The sequence below is a fragment of the Phallusia mammillata genome, chromosome 6, assembly GCF_965637545.1.
Source record: "Phallusia mammillata chromosome 6, kaPhaMamm4.hap1.1, whole genome shotgun sequence".
NCBI lineage: Eukaryota > Metazoa > Chordata > Ascidiacea > Phlebobranchia > Ascidiidae > Phallusia > Phallusia mammillata.
The window spans coordinates 16590136-16607935 of NC_137257.1; the positions used below are offsets into that span (position 1 = coordinate 16590136).

Below are 17800 nucleotides of genomic sequence, written 5' to 3' on the forward strand. Positions count from 1 at the left end.
TTGGTATCTGGTTGTAAAATTACCACAAAAAGGTTATTAACAATTTTCATCAGAGTAGATAGCTAAATGTATTCTTGTTGCTCACAAACCTATAAAGTTTAATTATGTTGAGTTACAATTGCCTTTTACTTTTAGCTAAACAAATATTTGCCACCTACTGTTTGCTTTTACCTGTTCCAACTCTGACAAGGCGGGTAGACTTAATAATGAAAGTTGTGTGGCGATTCAGTCTGTATGTTATGAACTTGTACTGTTTATGCTGTGTTTCAGGTTTATGATGAATGTTTTGAGATGAAACTAGTAAAAAAACATTCCTGTGGTATTCTTTGAAGAAGTTTAGACAATGGAAGGAATATATTTGGCGTTATTTGCTTTGTTGCCACAGATTTTGGCTCAAGGTTAGTTCGTTTGTTTCGATTAATAAATGTGTTTACTGTCAAATTTCACGGAAAATGTTGTTCAATTTTGAAACATTTCCAACAAACATTTTGTGTATAAAGCTCCTATTTGGATCAACTCAATGGATGGGAAGCATTTTTGTGAAAACCTTCCTGTTGGCAAAGTTTTTTACACACTGTATGCAAGTGGTGCAGTGAGATATGAAATTACTACCACTACCTTTCAAGATTATGCTGAAGTAAACCCAACATCTGGAGAACTAAACTTAACGAAACCATTTGACAGAGAAGTACTGTTTATGTGACACTACTTTAAAATGTCCTTTATAAATTTCATTATTTTGCCAGACACAAGCAACCATGACTGTACAGTTTAAAGCTATTGGTTCATCTTCAAGTGATTTTACTGATGTAAGTATTTACTTTTGCTGTGCTAAAAATTATTAGCTGGTTTTTGTGGCTTTCATACTGTCATTATAGTCAATGAAATAATTTAGCATCAGTTAAATTTATCAGAATATGTTTTTAGCAAACCTCAACCATATATATAGATGATTCAAATGACAATGCCCCAATATTTACTCAACCAACTTACTCTGCCGATATTTTGGAGGTAAGAATGTTAAGTTAGCTGTGTAAAATCACGCAAAATAAAATCATTGTTGTGTACTTCCACGGGGCAATTTTACATTTTACCAGTAATAAGCAGGAGAAAATTTAGTTTTTGCTATATTCAAACTTTAGTTTGTGTGTCAATCAATTACAACATGAACCAAATGAAATCATGATTTTGAAATCTCATACCTTGCCCTAACTATCAAATTTGTGGTTTGTAAACATAATGGTTTATCACATGCATTTGTTGGCTGACTAGATGTTTCCGTAGTAATACCATCTGAAATATTTACCAGTTCAACCAAATCGTTAGTAAAAGGACATCATAATCATTTTGTTTTGTTTGTTTTAAGTCAAAAGTTCTTACAAGATGACATGAACATAATTTACACAGCTCTAAATGTATGTCGTTTTATGTTGTGTCCATTTTAGTCCCCATGGACTGCAACTTCGAGCATACTTGCTGTTAATGCTGATGACGCTGATGATGGTGCTGCTGGGACTGTCACATATTCATTGGTATGTGAAATGGTGCAAAAATGATTGTGGTTTTGCATAATTGTTCAGTTTACAGCCTTTTTTGCAGACAGATGAAAGTGTAATTAATATTCAGACTGATGGAAGTGTTTTACTACAATCTGGAGTAAAACTTGATTATGAGAAAACACAGTACCACAGTTTTATAGTAACTGCCACAGTAAGTTACAATTAATATGGCTCTTTTGTTGATTTTAACTTCATACTATTTTAGGATCTAGGCGGTGGTACTTGTGATACTAGCAGTATCTTCCTTAAATCTACGTCGACAATTGTTTTAAATATTAAAGATGGGCCAGATGAACCTCCATATTTCATTGGGGCTCCTTACTATGCTCAAGTGTTGGAGGGGTCAGATGTGGTATGTTCACTTTAAGTTTTGTTAACCTACATATAACACATGCACCTCCATTGGTACCCAACAGGGTCATAAACTTTCTACCAAACTGCTAAAAAATATTTATATTAGCCATTTCATTCTTATACTACATTATATCATGGTTTATTTATATATATTACGAGAAACATATCACAGCAAAAATTTTGTTTAAAATTTTCATAAAAAGTAAACAAGACACACAAGTATTGTTTTTGTACACAATTATTTAATACCTGAATTTTGAAACTTAAAAAAAACTGATTAAAAATATTTGTTTTGTTTTTTAATTTTTTTAACCAACTTTCAGAATGCATATATTACAAATGTTACTGCTCGCGATCGGGATTATGGTTTAAACTGGAACATGGAATATTCCATTTCAAGCACAAATGGAGCAGAAAATGTGTTTCAAATTGATAAAAACACTGGCGAAATTAAACTTAATCAAGTAATTGACAGGGAATCACAGACTGCCTTGGATAATGGAGGAGTTTATTCTTTTGATGTTATGGTAGGTCTTAGAGCTACAGAGTTAGTCAAATATTTTTTGGATAGCTGGAACTACAAATCTTGTTCAAAGTTTTCTCTAAAAAACTTATCTTTTGTTTTACAACTGTAACTTTGCAAGTGTTTTTATTGTTGATGTGTGTTTTTTTTATTATTGATTGAAGTGTCATTATTCATTCACTTGTAAAATACAAGCATTATACAACTAATAGCTTCATAAATGGTTTTAATTGCATACGTGTTACGTTTATGTAGTATATGCAAAATGTTATTTTGGCACTATACTACGATTTTATTGTCAACTTTCAGGCAACAGAAATAGTTCCTCAAGACAATACATTTTCAAATGATTCTGTTTTCTTTCCTTTCACGGAATCAACTGGCGTAACAGTCACTGTAATTGATGTGAATGACAATGTACCAACATTTTACTTGTAAGTCTAAATATTCATTTGCATACTTTCAATGTCATGTAATGTTCTGGTAAAACCTTTTTTAAGCAAACAAAAAACTTGACACAAAATCAAGTTTTTGTCCACTTTTAAAAGAATATTACAGTTTTTATTCATTTAAAATTTATCCGTTTTTGTGGATCAGACTTTCTGACCCAACAGACACTTCTAGTAAGCAAAATCAAACTCAATACAATGCTACAATTGATGAAGGCACATCCAACTTTATAGCAGTTCCAGGCCTATACATATATGTTCAAGATATAGACTCCGTAAGTCCTATAATTTAAGGTTGTGTCAGGAAAGTGATTGTGTTTTACTATTAATCTGCTGTACAAAGTTCGTTAAATTTTACAAATATTTTTTACTTTTTGCGTATTTAGACTGGATTAATTGCTATTGAGAGGTGTTTTAACAGTAGATTATTCTTCTATTTTTTGTACAAATAGTTTTAAGGACAAGTGTGACAATAAATATAGTTATGTTCCAACATACTATTGAAAACTGCATAGGTATTTGCAATTTTGGTGGATTTACAGTTGAAAGCTCCTGAATCTGTTTTAACCAAATGAGCATCATGTAACTATGAAATTTAAAATAATTGTTTTTGGCCATTAATTGCTACAGGTAGAAAATGCTCAATTTCAATTGTCACTTGCAAAAGGATCAGATGCTTTTGAAATCTCACCCACCCTTGTAAACAGTGAGGCACTTATTCAACTCCGAGTTAAGGACTCTATGTTGTTGGACTTTGAAACAAATCCTGTTATGGAAGTTGAGGTATTTATGTTGTTGTTTAATGTACTATGAAGCAAATTGTTTTGCCGATGCCAGACAGCTCATTTTTGAAAGTGCACATTATAAAGCATTATTTCAACTCATGTTTGTTATTGCAGATACATGCCACACAAGTTGGGAATGATGCTTCAATCTTTCAAACTGCCTTTGTAACTATTTACTTAACAGATACAAATGACCAGTCACCTGAATTTCCGTCAACAGTTTTAACAGCAAACATTAGTGAAGCTGTGCATCCGGGAGCTGAAGTTTATGTTGCAAAGGTTAAAGCTATTTAAAAGTTATTTTTTTCATGTTTTTTGTGTGGTAACTCTATTCATTACTTTAAGTGTGCCTGTGAAACTGACTGCAATGATTAAGTTTTTTCATTTTTTGTGTATCAAATTTTTCATGTTTGCCATCATTCATAGGATCAGTGATTCTACTTTTTGTCTGACCAGTATTACAGGCCAAACTAAAATGATTTTGATCAATTCTTAAAAACTTAAAAACATTACTTTCAATCCTAAATTGATTTTTTTTAAAGTTACATTAACATATTGTTTCCTTCAGGCAAAAGATTCAGACTCTGGAGTGTTTGGTGAAATAGAATACACCTTGGCCAAAAATGACATGTATGTACTGTTGCGTAAAGTATCTCCATCAAGACACTTTTAATAACACATTTTGTTGTTTCATCCAGGTTTGAAATAAGTGACCCCAAAGCAGGTAACATAACACTAACTGGAATACTAGACAGGGAATCAAGAAACATATACTATGTGAGTTTGACTGCAACTGACGGAGGAGGGAGATCAACAACAGCCTCATTGGAAATCACAGTTTTGGACATAAATGACAATGTCCCAGAGTAAGACAAGTGACAATATGTTAAATTTGCAATTGTTTGAATAAAACTGTACACAGCATAAAATTATATTGGCATTTTTTGTTGATGTACATAAACCTGTTTAGTAAAAAGCTATTAAACATTGATATAATCTTTACCTTTAAAATATTGTTAGTTTGATTGCCAAATCAGCTTACATCATGTGTAATTTTTTTATTGCCTTTTAAGTCACAAGGCCCTATTACATTTTGTTTCTGTCAAGGCTTAAAAAGTCAATTCGTAGTACTTTACAAATTTTTTTTTTTTTTAACCTGAAATTGCTTTGGAATAAACTTAATATTTGCAGATTTCTGCGCTCCTCTTATTCTGCTCTCCTGCAAGAAAACTCATTTACATTTACCTCAGCAGTGTTACTATCTGTAAGCAATATTTATTTACAGGCAACCAAATATCACAGTCTTTATCACACATTATTTGGACTTTTTAGGCAACTGATGCAGATGAACCAGGAACAAGCAACAGTGATATAACCTATCTCATATTGGATGGGGACTATTCAACTCATTTTAACATTGCATTGGATGATAATAGCCAAGGTGCTGTTTCCTTAGTTTATCACAGAAGTTTGGCATTTTTTTGGGGGGGGGAGGGAAATATGCGATATAAATGGCTGGGTGAAATGACCATACTGGTTTTTAAACATAACTAAACAGCGCATCATCACTACCAATAAATTAATGGTAGACTATAAAGTACAAATATTTCGTAGGAATTTTAAAGCAAACATTTCAAATAAAGGATCATGATGTTTTTCTGTTACATGACCTGCCTTGCATTTTATCACAGGGGAAATTATGGTAACAAGTCCCATTGACTTGGAATCACTCCCAGAAGCTGCGATAGACTGTGGGCGTGGAGTAGGATACATTAATCTTACTGTCATGGCAATTGATAATGGAAGTCCACAAATGAATCAAACAACTCAAGTCAAAATTTCTGTAGAGGTAAAAACAGATTTTTAGGCTACAAAATACTGTTTTTGAAGAGTGTGTTTTGAAGATAAATATAGGTATGTTTTTTGTTTGTGAATATATAATGCAACTGAGAGCTAAAAAGACCAATCATTCATAATGTATAGATATTCACTTTTCAATGTTTGTCACCTACTAATTTTGACCTGTATAAAGGATGTGAATGACTTTGACCCACAATTCTGGCAAAAGAATTATGCAGCCACCGTTCCTGAAAAGTCCCCACGCGACACGGAAGTTATGCAGGTTAATAATTCACCAATCTTTTTAATGCTATTGAAGTGCTTTATTTATAAACTTTTAAAGTGTGTACAAACTTGACAAAGGAAAAACAGCTTAAAACTCTATCTCAACCTCTTTGTTGTAGATAATATTCTTTTAAAGATTTGGGTAAACAAAGCAATCTAATGGTAAGGTTTATATAAAGGATTCTTTGTACCAACTTTGTGAAATGAATACATACAATAGATTAACCTGTGTTGCAATACAAGTGGTATAATCTTTACATTGGCAGGTTAATGCAACTGATGATGACTCTTGCTCCCCAAACAACTTACTGGATTACCAGATTGACGTAACATCTTCAAGTGCATTTCTCATTGATACTGTTGATAATGTTGGAATTCTAAAGGTTAGTTTGTCTCATGTTTAAGCAAGTTTAGGTTCTAGGTTTAAATCTATATAGAAGTCTTGAAAGTGACATTTTTCTTTGGTAGCTACTTGTCCATGATTAGGTTATAATAAAATTTAAAATTGTTAAGATCATTTACAGGAAAATAGTGTTATGTAGGGAATAAATGTTTTTACGTGAATTGAAACCAACAGAATAACCATTGAAACACTTTTATTGAACATTAGCATTGAGATAAGAGGTAAAAAACACAGGATAAAAAGTTGAAATATTGCATAGAGAAAGCTTTTAAATCACAGTTAAAGCCAATGTACTTAAAACACACAAATAACTAGGATTAAATCTAATGCTTTGATGATAAATAACAGCATGCACACACCAAACAAAACGTAGGATTTCATACAACATGTCTTTTTAATAATCGCTATATTTAATAATTAATCATATTCATTTGACATAAGTTGTGATACTAAACACGTTTAAAAAAAAACATCAACTCAAAATGCATTAACTTTCTTTTTCCCTGGCAATTTTACACTCCATAAACAAATAATGTCTGTAATTATGTTGTCTAATAACACCATTACACACTATTACATGTTATGAAAAAAAAAAGCATTGCATTGATTTTGGTTACAAAACATACTCTGCCATTTTAAGTCATTAAATCTAAAAAACTTGTTTTTTGTGTTTGAATATTTGTGTTTGTTTGCTTCTAATGCTTTATAGGTATGTTTAAATTGGATGAAATACTTTAATATTGTTGGTGCCACTTTCTGTAAGGTATACAGCCCCACTTGTATCAACCTTCAAGTCGAAGGGATTTTGTAAATCCTCTTCTTTGATCACGTGACACTGAAAACTTCCGGTGGTTGCGTCAAAGGACGAAATTCGATTGTTGCCCCAATCAGCCACTAACAGGGATCCATTGGGGGCTGAATTGAGGGTAATTTGACCCCCAGGGACGTGTGCAACTCCGCAGGGGCTTATAAATTCCCCATCTTCATGTCCTTGATAAAAAAAAAGCAGCCACATCGTGATTTTACAACCAAATATTCTCACAATAGTTTAGTACGTAGTAGAATTGGATCTAGTCATTTAAAGGAGTGTAATTAGGGTTAGAAGTTTAGTTGTTGTGTTAAAGATTGCCATGACTTATAATCGAAGTTTTTTTTCCAAATTTAAATGGTACTAAATGCGATTTTAAATCCACCATAATCGTGATGTGACCGGTACAAAACCAATCACACATTCCCAGTAGAGTCTTTAAAGTGTTTACCAAGCACCCATAAAGTGCAATTCAAGTACACTTTTAGAGTACATCAATAATTTAGTCGTTTTGCCACTTGTAGAGTAAACTGCTGTAATGAACATACTAGACACCAACATAACAAGGGGGAATAATTCCGAAGTACTCTTGGTATGGGCATATTTAAGAGTTTCGTTCGAACGAAACTGTGGTTGTAATGTTACCCCATTAGTCACATTTTAAGTGTCATCGCTTATTTGTCCGTTTAACGACTGTTTGTATAATACTTTGTCAATTATTAACAACGTAAGAGGAAACTAGTTTCGTTTTATGGATAACATCACCTATTTTAAATACGCAGTCAATGGTTGAGCGTTTTAAATGCAACAACCCTTAGAGTTTGAATTTTTATTTTCCCTCCAAGTAATGTAACCCTGGCGGTGGTGGAAACTGTTAAGTGAGGTTCTTGAAATCAGCACTCGAAAATTTTACTATGTGTCTGACAAACGAGCACACAAGGTTTCAGGAGCAGGCTAAAGTGGCACAATTACCCCTTCTTCCAATTGTTATCGTCGGCTCCCTAGAATTCCGAAAATCGTAGCCCATTACCACATGACCCTCAGAATCACTGACGTAAGTTTCTGTGTCGCTTCCATGTCTAAAAAAATCAAAGGTCGAGTTTAAGAACATGGATTCTTTAAAGACTCATTTTAGCCTGTTAAGTGGTTGTTTCGTGGAGAACGATGTACATGATGCGGTGCTATTTCAATAATTAATGAAATAACATTAAAAGTTCATTTGAAACATTAATTTGAGGTAGTGCAGTTTCACTCGGGTTCGGCCCAAATTATTAAAAATCAAACATGTTTTGACATAATTTTACACAAACGCGCGAAACAAATTTTCGTCTAAAAACGACCAATACAAACTTGGCCTCACTTGAAGGTCACGAACTCCGGCCATCCAACCTTGGTGTCTTGTGTTGAATCGATTGCACATTCAGCGTTGCCTGTGATGTAACAAACAAAGCCTATTGTTAGTCAGGGACACACATAGGCGAGGCCGGGTTTTTCTAAACCTCATGCAAACAACCCACCCGTTCGTATGTCAAACATTAGAATCCTCCACTTGCGCAATAACCTTATGTCTGTCGTCACAAAGGTCTGATTGCAGGGATGCATTATGACGCAACGGGGATTTTGAAGTTTGGCAGCACGTCCTAGCTTTCGTAAGGTGGCGCCTTTCACGGTATCGACCACGCAGATGTCGCCGCTCGAACTGCTAGCGCAAAGCACGTGACGTGACGTGTATGACGCAAGGCCGCGGGGATTTCCCGGCACGTTGATAGAAGATCTTAAAAGTAACATAAACAGGTTTAGCTTTGTTATTTAGGACAGTGTTTCTCAGTAACTTAGCCGTGGTACACTATTATGCCGTGTATGAAATTGTCCTTCATATATTATGTTTTGGTGTGTGCAACTCTAAGCATGGTAAGGACACAGTTTACAAAGCCTGTAAACTTACTTATGCTTTCCTTTGTATGAGTAAATGTCCATGCAGTCGCCATGGCAGTCAGTTGCATAAATGTCCCCGCTTTGATCAATCGAATGACCTTCAAACGAAAAATGTTGTTGGTTTTAAAGGACCAACGTATACCAACAACAGAAGTAAAAAAATGATTGAAGAGGAGGATTAGCTTTTTTAGGAGGATTGTTTTTTTTTTAATTTCGGAGGCAACAATTTCTCCAAAAATAGCAGTTTTCTATTTTTTTTGAAAGACTGCACAGCCTTATTTTTTTGTTAGTTTGTTACTGTTGCATTGCCATGAAACCTTGGCGTTTTTTACTGTACTTTTTGCCAACATTAAAGCTACTGTTTAGTGCAGATGTTATGTTACCTGGTGTGCGATTAACTGATATATATGGGGTGGAGAGCGCACATTGTCCGTGGCTTATTTCCAAAATCATCATGTAGTCGACAAAATCGTTTTTCTCAACACTGGTTGGCGATCGTTTTAGTACGTCATAATCGGGAAACGAAAACACCGCTGGAGGGCTGTAAAGAGGTTAGATTCTTTAAATCACTGGCTTGTAAAGAGAAAATACAGTGGAATAGTTACTTTTCCAATATTCTACATTGCAGACTTCAAAGCAAGTTTGTATTTTAAAAACTTTATGGGTGGATTTTAGATAAAAAAATGTTCGGATTCAATTAAAAAAAAACATTAAAAAGAGTCATTTCGTTTGGCAATTACTCCACCCCAGAGTTGCAAGTCGGGCCGGGCTTTTCGGGCCGGGATCGGGTTCGGGCCGGGTTCGGGCCGGGTTCGGGCCGGGTTCGGGCCGGGTTCGGGCTTAGGTATTTGTGAGAAAACGGGCTTAAAACGGGCCTGACTTTAAGTTCCGTGTCCGCCATTTTTTTTTAATAAAATCACTCAGCTAAGTAACAAGTCTCTAGCTTTGACCTAATGCCCACTCTACTCTAAAACGTGTTGTTTACCCCATTGTCTACTATTATTTATTGTGTTTGTTGTCTTTCTCTTTTTTCTTTCTCATCCTTTGTTGCAAGGCTTTTTTGGATAGGCCTGTCAATCAAAATTTCGGGCCTAAACGGGCTTCTCAAAAACGTTTCGGGTTCGGGCCGGGCTTCGGGCTTATACTTTCGGGTTCGGGCCGGGTTCGGGCTCAGATTTCGGGCCCGCTTGCAACTCTGCTCCACCCAGTGACATATAAATGTACGGTAAATCGCGAGATGCCTTAAACAGCGTTTTATCATTTTCTTTGAAACGCAAAAAATGTTTCAGATTAAAAGAGAATATGTGTACCGTCTTGGTGTGGCGCCACTGTGACTCGAAATCAACGAAACATCGACATAATCGTCATCTTCAGCATCAGCCTCGTCTTCAATGTCGGCATAGTCAGCATCACATTCCAACATACCCGAATCCTTGACCACGTTCAGCGATTTAACCCTTTTTTCTACTTTTCTGTACATCATGCTGGGTGACATTGGACTCATCGAACCGCCACCTATAAAGCGTAGACTGGCCGAAGTAAACTTGATTGGAGACATACTTAATTCGCTTGACAGTTTACTTCGTGATCCCGCATCCTGAGTTATAATGCGGTTGTTGTAGTTGCTTTGAGGGCTAAACTCGCCAGGTTCATCGTAGATCGCATCGTTATGTGAAATTTCAGCGGGACTTTCTTCATTATCTTCCGGCAAAGACTCGTATACTGCGCCAATCTCCTCTGGATTTACAATGCCTTGTTTCTTTCCTGATTGGTTATCGTACGTCACGCCCGTTTCTTCAGAAAAGGCGTTGTCTTCTGTAGGCGGAAGGTCATATATGTCGCTACTTTCTTCTGTATTTGATTTTAAGGTATCTGTAACAACTGCTACATCTTTAGGAGGCTGATCATATATGTCTTCACCATCATTTTGCGATGTGCACAAAACTGGTATTGTTTTTTCGTTTGATGTTTTTTTCGTAAAGTTGCTGTGTGTTTCAATTGGTGGTGGTTCATCGTAAATGTCATATTCTGCAACTTGCCGATGGTATTCATTGCCAAGTGTCTCAATATCTTTTGAAGGCTCGTCGTAAACATCGTCACACGCAAGTTGGTTAGAATTTTCAATTACATTATCAGTTACCTTTGTCGCTCCTGACCTTTCTTGTGTAACAGTGGAGGTAGTTGTACTCAAGCTTTGTAGCGTTGGTGTCGTATTTTCGTCCGAGCCAGTCTGAGAAATGAACACGTCATCTGGCGTCACGTCATAAATTACGTCACCGTCATCACTGGACACCAGACCGCTGTCGCGTTGCAAAGTTTCACTGTTTGATTCCACGCTGATGACAACTATACGAAACTGGTCATCAGTCGCTGGTGTATCATAAATAAACATTTCCTCATTTTGTGTGACATCATTTGACAACGATTCCGTACGACTGGATTGGCTTTGACGAAGCAAGTTGTTACGCATGACCTTTTGTCCAAGTTCAAGTGTCTGTCTTCTTTCTCCAGCAGCAGTATTGAAATGCATTGGGCTTGGTATTGGTGTGTCTGTATGAATATGAGGAATACATTCAACCGCTGGCGAATTAGGAATATCATAAATAACAATGTCGGAAGTTATTCTATCCCCCTTAATCTCCAAGTTACGAACTCGATGCAAACCATCGCTTTTGTCATCAACACGAGACGGTGACTTTGATTTCTTTTTTAGTGCAATTCCTAATTGAGTTAAAAAATCCTGAGTGGGTGGTTTAAATTCTGCTGATTTGGACTCGGTTATTTCATTTTCTGTTTTGGGAGAATTGTGTATAAGAGCTTCATGTTCAACAACTGCTGATGTATCGTCATTTGCTGAGTCATATTTAGGAGAAAGCGCGGTTTCTGACACTGATAGCGAATCGTCTGAACAAGAGAAATCGGCTAAACTTGGATTCATACTAGTTTCAATAGGAACTTCCAAAAATTGACCACTGCTGAAATCAGAATCCTTCTTTTTTGACTTTTTGTTCTTTTTCGATTTGGCTTTTGCCTCTTTGGGGGAGAGTTTGGGCGTGGAAGATTTAGAATCGCCTTTTTTCTTTTTCTTCTCACTCGACTTTGGACTTGACTTTGACGAAGATTTGGGTGAAAATTTCAATTTGTTTAAAAAACCTGCAAGACGAGTTGGCGTCTTTTCACTTGATTCCACCTGGTCCGACTGAGCCATGGGAACCGGTTCTTCTTTGGCATCAAAACCAGAGTCTTCTTTTTTCTTTCCGATAAATGCTTCACCATCATTGGGACTTTTATCCACAACCACGTTTGTAGCGATCAACAAATCATTCCTTTGCATTACCATGTATTCATCACTGTCAGTATCGCTTGCAATCGGCTTGTTGAAGATTTTATTCATTATTTCCCTACTCTTGGTCCATTGCTTTGTTTCTTGTATCGCCACAGGTGTGACATCGACGTCTGTTGGTTCCACGTAATCCTGTACGGTAGCCGATTTCGCTGTATCAGTTTCTCTATCACCTGACGGTTGTGGTGGCTCGTTCTCCTCAGTCACTTGGTCGTATATTTCATCATTTTCACGCACAGTGAGTATGGAAACCGCATCTTCTGCGTCAGACCCGGGCACGCTTTCCTTTTCTTCAATCAGGACTGTTGTCATGGCCGTACTGCTGTACGATAACGGTGCTTGTTCTTCGTCGTCCATTACAATATTCTGTTGATTGCTGTTGGCGTATACTGGATCTTCTGCGTCGGAAAAATCGCTGTCAATATCGCTGACTTCGCATTTTTCGGCCTCCATTCGTATTTCAGCAAAAACGTCATCGATGAACTGATATTCACATGACCCCGGTTCAGCGATGTCAGGCGTCTGAGGCTCAAAAGCTGTATCCCACGATAATGCTCGTACTGTACTTTCCGCTATTTCTTCGTACCTAAAAATAGCAACTGAACATGAAATCAAATCATAGAATAAGTAGGTTTCCCATCTAGTGAGTAGGTTGCCTACCCTTCTACTTGTGACCAGAAACTCTTTCTATCACTTAAGACATCGATGGATAAAAATAAATTGTCAGCGATTGACGCACAAGACATTTGAGTTTAAACTTCAACAAAGTCTGCCTTACTGCCCTAAAGCTAAATACACCTCAATCTCTGATCAAATGTAAGCCATCGCCGTTATCATAACAATCGCCGATGACATAGAGCCGTTTACAACCAGTATATCATTGATACCCTAAAATAACTACATCTGCAACCGTTATCTATTCATATTAGATTTGCCTGCACATGATGCTATACCGTACGTAGGGCGCAAAATCTGTTGATATAACATGAGTTTTTGCTTTCGTATATCCCTATACCCGCTGTCTACAAACGTTAGCTTTGCGCACAGTTGAGTATTTCCATCGTACATCACTTCGGCAGTTTGTTTGCATTTGTGTTCTTCATAAAACCCGTGCTGGCATCTGAAGCATTCTGACCGATGGTGTACATTGGCCGCACGAGCTTTACGAAAAACGCAAAGACTAGTTGTTGATACTGTACAAACTGAACAAGTAGGCTGAAAACAGGTGCTAAACTGTACAAACTACACACAGAAGTTGTAATGTTTCTTTTGCATCCCAAGCTACCAAAACTCTGCGCTTGTGTAGAAAAGTTAAACGAGGTTAATGCGCACAAAGCCAAAAAGCCCCCTTTTCTGTTTGTTGTTACATGAACGAAATCCCTCGCCTAATGCCCACACAAGCGAGGCTTTGTACCGTCTCTGCCCATTACCTCTGATCTCACAGCACAATGCTTTACTTATCAATAAACTTACATCAAACGGCATCTGGGACTCTCAGTAAGAAATGCTAACTTTACAACCTAATAAAGCGATTGGAAACAGGGTTACTCATTGAAGTGTCGTTCTATGTTACACTCAAATGTATAAATTCCATCTTTGAAACAACACTTTTTTCGATAATTTCGTTCTCTTGAAAGTTGCTTGACATTTTCGTGCCTAGACGCACTTATTTCTACAAAGGGATAGGTATTGTGTGTTTTTGCTAAGCAAGCATGGTTTCGTATTTGTTGACTGATTTTGTGTGTTCAATTTTGTCTTGGATACAGTGTCAATACAAAGTAAGGGCGGACTCCTCAACCTTGATACCGCTAGAGGATAAACCAACAACGTCTTATTGATTTTTGTGGAAACTAAACTCATTTTGCAACACAGTAATACAGGGGTGTCCAAACTGCGGCCCGCGGGCCCAATGCGGCCCCCAAAGGCATTTTAAGTGGCCCGCGGCTGTTTTTTTTTAAATTGTGTTGCGAATGGCCCGCCATAGTTTGGAACTTTGGATTAAGTTTTTGGGTTTTGGCGACGCTACATCACGCAAAAGCTTTCCATGGAACTTCATTTACCGGTAAAAAGGAAGGTGGTGACTCAACAAAATTGCAAAATTTCCTTAAATCCTGTAAATTTGTGTCTTAATTCTGAAAAAACGTTGGCCCGCGGGCGTCTTTACCTGGTAAATTTTGGCCCCCGTTAAAAAAAGTTTGGACACCCCTGCAGTAATACCAGACATTATATAACTTACAGTAGGCTCTTTTAGTAAAGGGTTCTAGAACTTTACTTTTGTTGTCAGTTTTTAGATGATTATAATGATGCCAAAAACAACCTCCAATTCTTTTAAATCTAATTTTGCATTTACTGTTCAACCATATTGGATGAATGTTGAACTTACAAGTGATTTTCAGTTTCCACTGTAGTCGATTGTGCTCTTCGGTCTTTCATCCCACCAAAGTCTGTTATTTTGTCCCAATCCTCGCGCAAATGAGACTGTCGAAAGCCGACGGTCTTAGAAACTCTAAAAAAAGTAATGTGTTTTGGGTTTAAGTGTTTTTGTGTACCCGCTAACAATGCGGCAGATAAGTATAAACTCCATGTAAAAAATTGATTGTACTTTTAAAATTCCATTTTACAAAATTGATAGGTTTTAAATTTGCGCATGATTACCACAATGTGGACAAAAGTTTTTCCTTTCTCTGTAGAGTGATACTTTGTCATATTTACTTTAAGAAAAGATTTACTCTGCATTGCCATACCGGTTTCTTTTGCTATGCCTTTCCTTGGTCTTTCGAAGAACTGGGTTCCAATTTTCCTCGTCAATATCACCACCAGCGATTCTTGAGCGCATGGTTTTGCTGTATTTGCGACTTTGTGACCTTTTCGGGGTTTTAGTCGGCGTAACGCTTTGATTTCGACTCTTTCGGGTCCTACGAGTGTCAAGGTTCAAGACAGCACCGTCGTCCACGTGCCAGCTCTCGTCAGATTTCCCGCCAAAATCTTCGCCGAACCTCGGAACAGCCTGGCGTCGGTTAGCGCTGGTTGTTACTTTCATGGACATTGCACGTTTTACTTTAGACAGGGTGTTTTTATATCCAGATGATTTCCGGCGGTTTGAAGGCCCGTTCCCGAGAACATCGCTGTGCGGGCGCACTGGAGAATTTTCAACTGACTCTTGTTGGGTCGAAGGAGACCTAGTGCGTCGCATTGTAGATATTCGTCTCTTAACTTCACGCAAGGCTTTCCTGGGAGATTTTGACTGCACTTTATCTTCATTGGGTGCTTTGTCGCATACCACAAAGGCCCCTTGGACTTCAAGCTCGATTTCATTTGGGACGCTGTTCTTTTTATTTCTCTCTTCAATTTCCGCGATCATTTTGGCGATTTGAGCATTCTCCTCCTGTTGTAGCTTTTCCTCTTCTCGTCGCAGTTTTCTTTCTTCAATGCGTTTTTGCTTTTCCAACATCTCTTCTTCTGTTTGAATTTCCTCATTGCGTAGTCCTGCCTTGTCTTGAAGGACATCCAGTAATCCTTCTTGTAAAACTTTTGAATCTCGCTTTGTAGATTTAAAAAAGCCAGTTCCTTTTCTGGATCTCGGAGATTTTGCAGACAAATCATCTTGAAGATCTGAGCTGGATTCTATTTCACACGTGTATAGCTTCTCTTCTAGTCGTGTATCTTTGTTTTCGGTAAAATTGGTAGGTGATTTATTGATTGTTATCTTCCTAGGTGCTGGTTTTGGTGCGTTATCAATTCGGTTGATTTTTAGTCTCGGCGCAGGCTGTGGACTATTTTGCAAAATCATTGCTTCACTCTCATCCATCGTTAGTTCAATATTACCAGCCGTAAGATAATTTTCGTCCTGTCCGAAATCTTTAGTAGTTGATGTAGCAGAGTTTTTCCTTGCAAAGTCTTCGAAATCTTGAGTTAGACTTTCGTTGTCGAAATTCACTTTAAATGTCCCTTCATTGTCATCCTGCACAATTTCCTCCAACTGAAGCAAGCTTCTTCCTCGGGTATTACGCAAAGAAGGGTCGAGATGGAATTCCTGCATATTACCTTGACTTTTTCTTGGGCTGCGCATAGTATTCATGTACTGTTTAATGCTTTTAAACACAGTTGAGTTGTTTCCGCTTTGTGGAAAGCTGTTGCGAGTATAATTTCCGGGAATATCAGCTGTGTCGTCAGACTTCGTTGATTTAATTGCTGTGTCACCATGTTCTCTGACTTCTGACTCAGCAATTTGGTCTTTGTTGCTAAGCAGGAACGGCAAGTCAAATGTTTGTTGTTTTGGTGACTTAGGTGAGAATTTCGAAGCAGTTGGTTTAGATTTTGTAAGAGCCTGTGCAAATGGCAATTCGAGTGAATCCTTCTTCTTTTTCGGCGAATTAGTTGACCTTGTAGGGCTTGAGTGCTGCTTGTATGTCTGGAAACATGACAACAGGGTAAAAGTTTGGAATTCGTAAAGAAAAGCACAATCATATATGCGATCGACTTAAAAAGGATCCGTATACTGCTTTTGTTATTTGTGGATATTTAAAATCAAAATTCCGTTTAAGTGCGCATATTACAAAGTAGAAAAAATGGTTAACCAAGCCATTGCGATTTTATGGACAGTTGCATTTTATCCATTTTAAATTGAAAACATGCTTAGTAGGTAACTTTACAGTCCTAAATATGTTGGTAGTTTTAAAGACATAGCTTACTTTGTCTGATGGGGGACTTCTTTCAGATGCCCCCAGTGTCATAAACTTTCGTCTTAAATTCTCCATGTTCGTTGCTTTGCTTTTGTTGCCTATGTCATTTTGCATAGTTTTTAATTAAAATTTACGTTGTCAGTATACAGTACACCTGCGGAACAAAAAGACAACTTTGCTTAAGCCTGAATTTCCTACGAAACTCTTGCGCTTTTAAGAAAATAATCACCACCTCTTATAGACTAGTTCTGCTATCAGCCAGCATGCTTTGCTTTTTGTTAAAGACAAACCATTTGAATTGCAGTCATAATCTTGTCTTCAACCCCCCCATCTTGTTAGTGCTGTTTATTAAAAACGCAAATATTACTTGTCAAGGCATAACAAAACCAGGTAGCGTTTGTTTAATACTGATTGCCATTCTTGTTGATCACAATAACGCGTCGGTTCTTTGTCTTGTTTCCGCTTCTTTCGCTTTTCCGGTATACGCTTGTCTGCGTTTGTTGTTTGCAAAATTTTAGCGTCTCACAAACACACACGTAACAGAAAAGACTCTGATGGCTAGAGTTGTTCAGTCACAACATAACACGATTATTTGATCTGGTCCCTGGTTTGAGCATTAGCTTATATTGACTTGACTACTTATAACTATTTCAAATAGATTTGAATTCTTTTAGTGACACCGTTCTGTGGTTGGGCTTTAGGTATAGACATTTCTAAACTAACCCGGTCTAATATTGTACAACGCATCGACACAAAAGTAAACTTTCAATCTTTTCTGTCCAAAATACCTAGCTAACACATAACTCTTGAACGCACAACTATTCCTTGTACAAAA

General features: G+C 37.1%; 3 protein-coding genes and 1 long non-coding RNA gene across 4 annotated transcripts in view; 3 read left to right on the forward strand and 1 right to left on the reverse strand.

The window, feature by feature from the left end:
- The first annotated feature begins 281 nt into the window (after positions 1 to 281).
- LOC145234403 (uncharacterized) lies at positions 282 to 890 on the forward strand. Its single transcript, XM_080099139.1, has 4 exons — positions 282 to 398; positions 501 to 688; positions 747 to 809; positions 879 to 890. The coding sequence occupies exons 1-4, from the start codon at positions 344 to 346 to the stop codon at positions 888 to 890; spliced, it is 318 nt and encodes a 105-aa protein (XP_079955265.1). The 5' UTR covers positions 282 to 343.
- A 43-nt stretch (positions 891 to 933) lies between these two features.
- LOC145232091 (uncharacterized) lies at positions 934 to 1702 on the forward strand. Its single transcript, XR_013860829.1, has 3 exons — positions 934 to 1011; positions 1446 to 1532; positions 1600 to 1702. It is a non-coding gene; the product is annotated as an uncharacterized LOC145232091 (long non-coding RNA).
- A 540-nt stretch (positions 1703 to 2242) lies between these two features.
- The window catches only part of LOC145232111 (cadherin-23-like), a 32359-nt gene continuing 16801 nt past the window's right edge, over positions 2243 to 17800 (forward strand). Inside the window, exons 1-12 of the mRNA XM_080096621.1 lie at positions 2243 to 2440; positions 2746 to 2870; positions 3034 to 3160; positions 3516 to 3668; positions 3785 to 3949; positions 4239 to 4300; positions 4369 to 4536; positions 4862 to 4934; positions 5003 to 5111; positions 5362 to 5519; positions 5703 to 5792; positions 6061 to 6177. Of these exons, the coding sequence (XP_079952747.1) occupies positions 2294 to 2440; positions 2746 to 2870; positions 3034 to 3160; positions 3516 to 3668; positions 3785 to 3949; positions 4239 to 4300; positions 4369 to 4536; positions 4862 to 4934; positions 5003 to 5111; positions 5362 to 5519; positions 5703 to 5792; positions 6061 to 6177 (1494 nt within the window). The 5' untranslated portion in view covers positions 2243 to 2293. The remainder of the gene's footprint in view (positions 2441 to 2745; positions 2871 to 3033; positions 3161 to 3515; positions 3669 to 3784; positions 3950 to 4238; positions 4301 to 4368; positions 4537 to 4861; positions 4935 to 5002; positions 5112 to 5361; positions 5520 to 5702; positions 5793 to 6060; positions 6178 to 17800) is intronic.
- Positions 6380 to 17114, reverse strand: LOC145232110 (uncharacterized). Its single transcript, XM_080096620.1, has 10 exons — positions 16975 to 17114; positions 15028 to 16694; positions 14667 to 14789; positions 10251 to 12869; positions 9324 to 9481; positions 8951 to 9038; positions 8523 to 8779; positions 8366 to 8435; positions 7978 to 8084; positions 6380 to 7187 (listed from the first exon to the last, which is right to left on the reverse strand). The coding sequence occupies exons 1-10, from the start codon at positions 17077 to 17079 to the stop codon at positions 6913 to 6915; spliced, it is 5469 nt and encodes a 1822-aa protein (XP_079952746.1). The 5' UTR covers positions 17080 to 17114; the 3' UTR covers positions 6380 to 6912.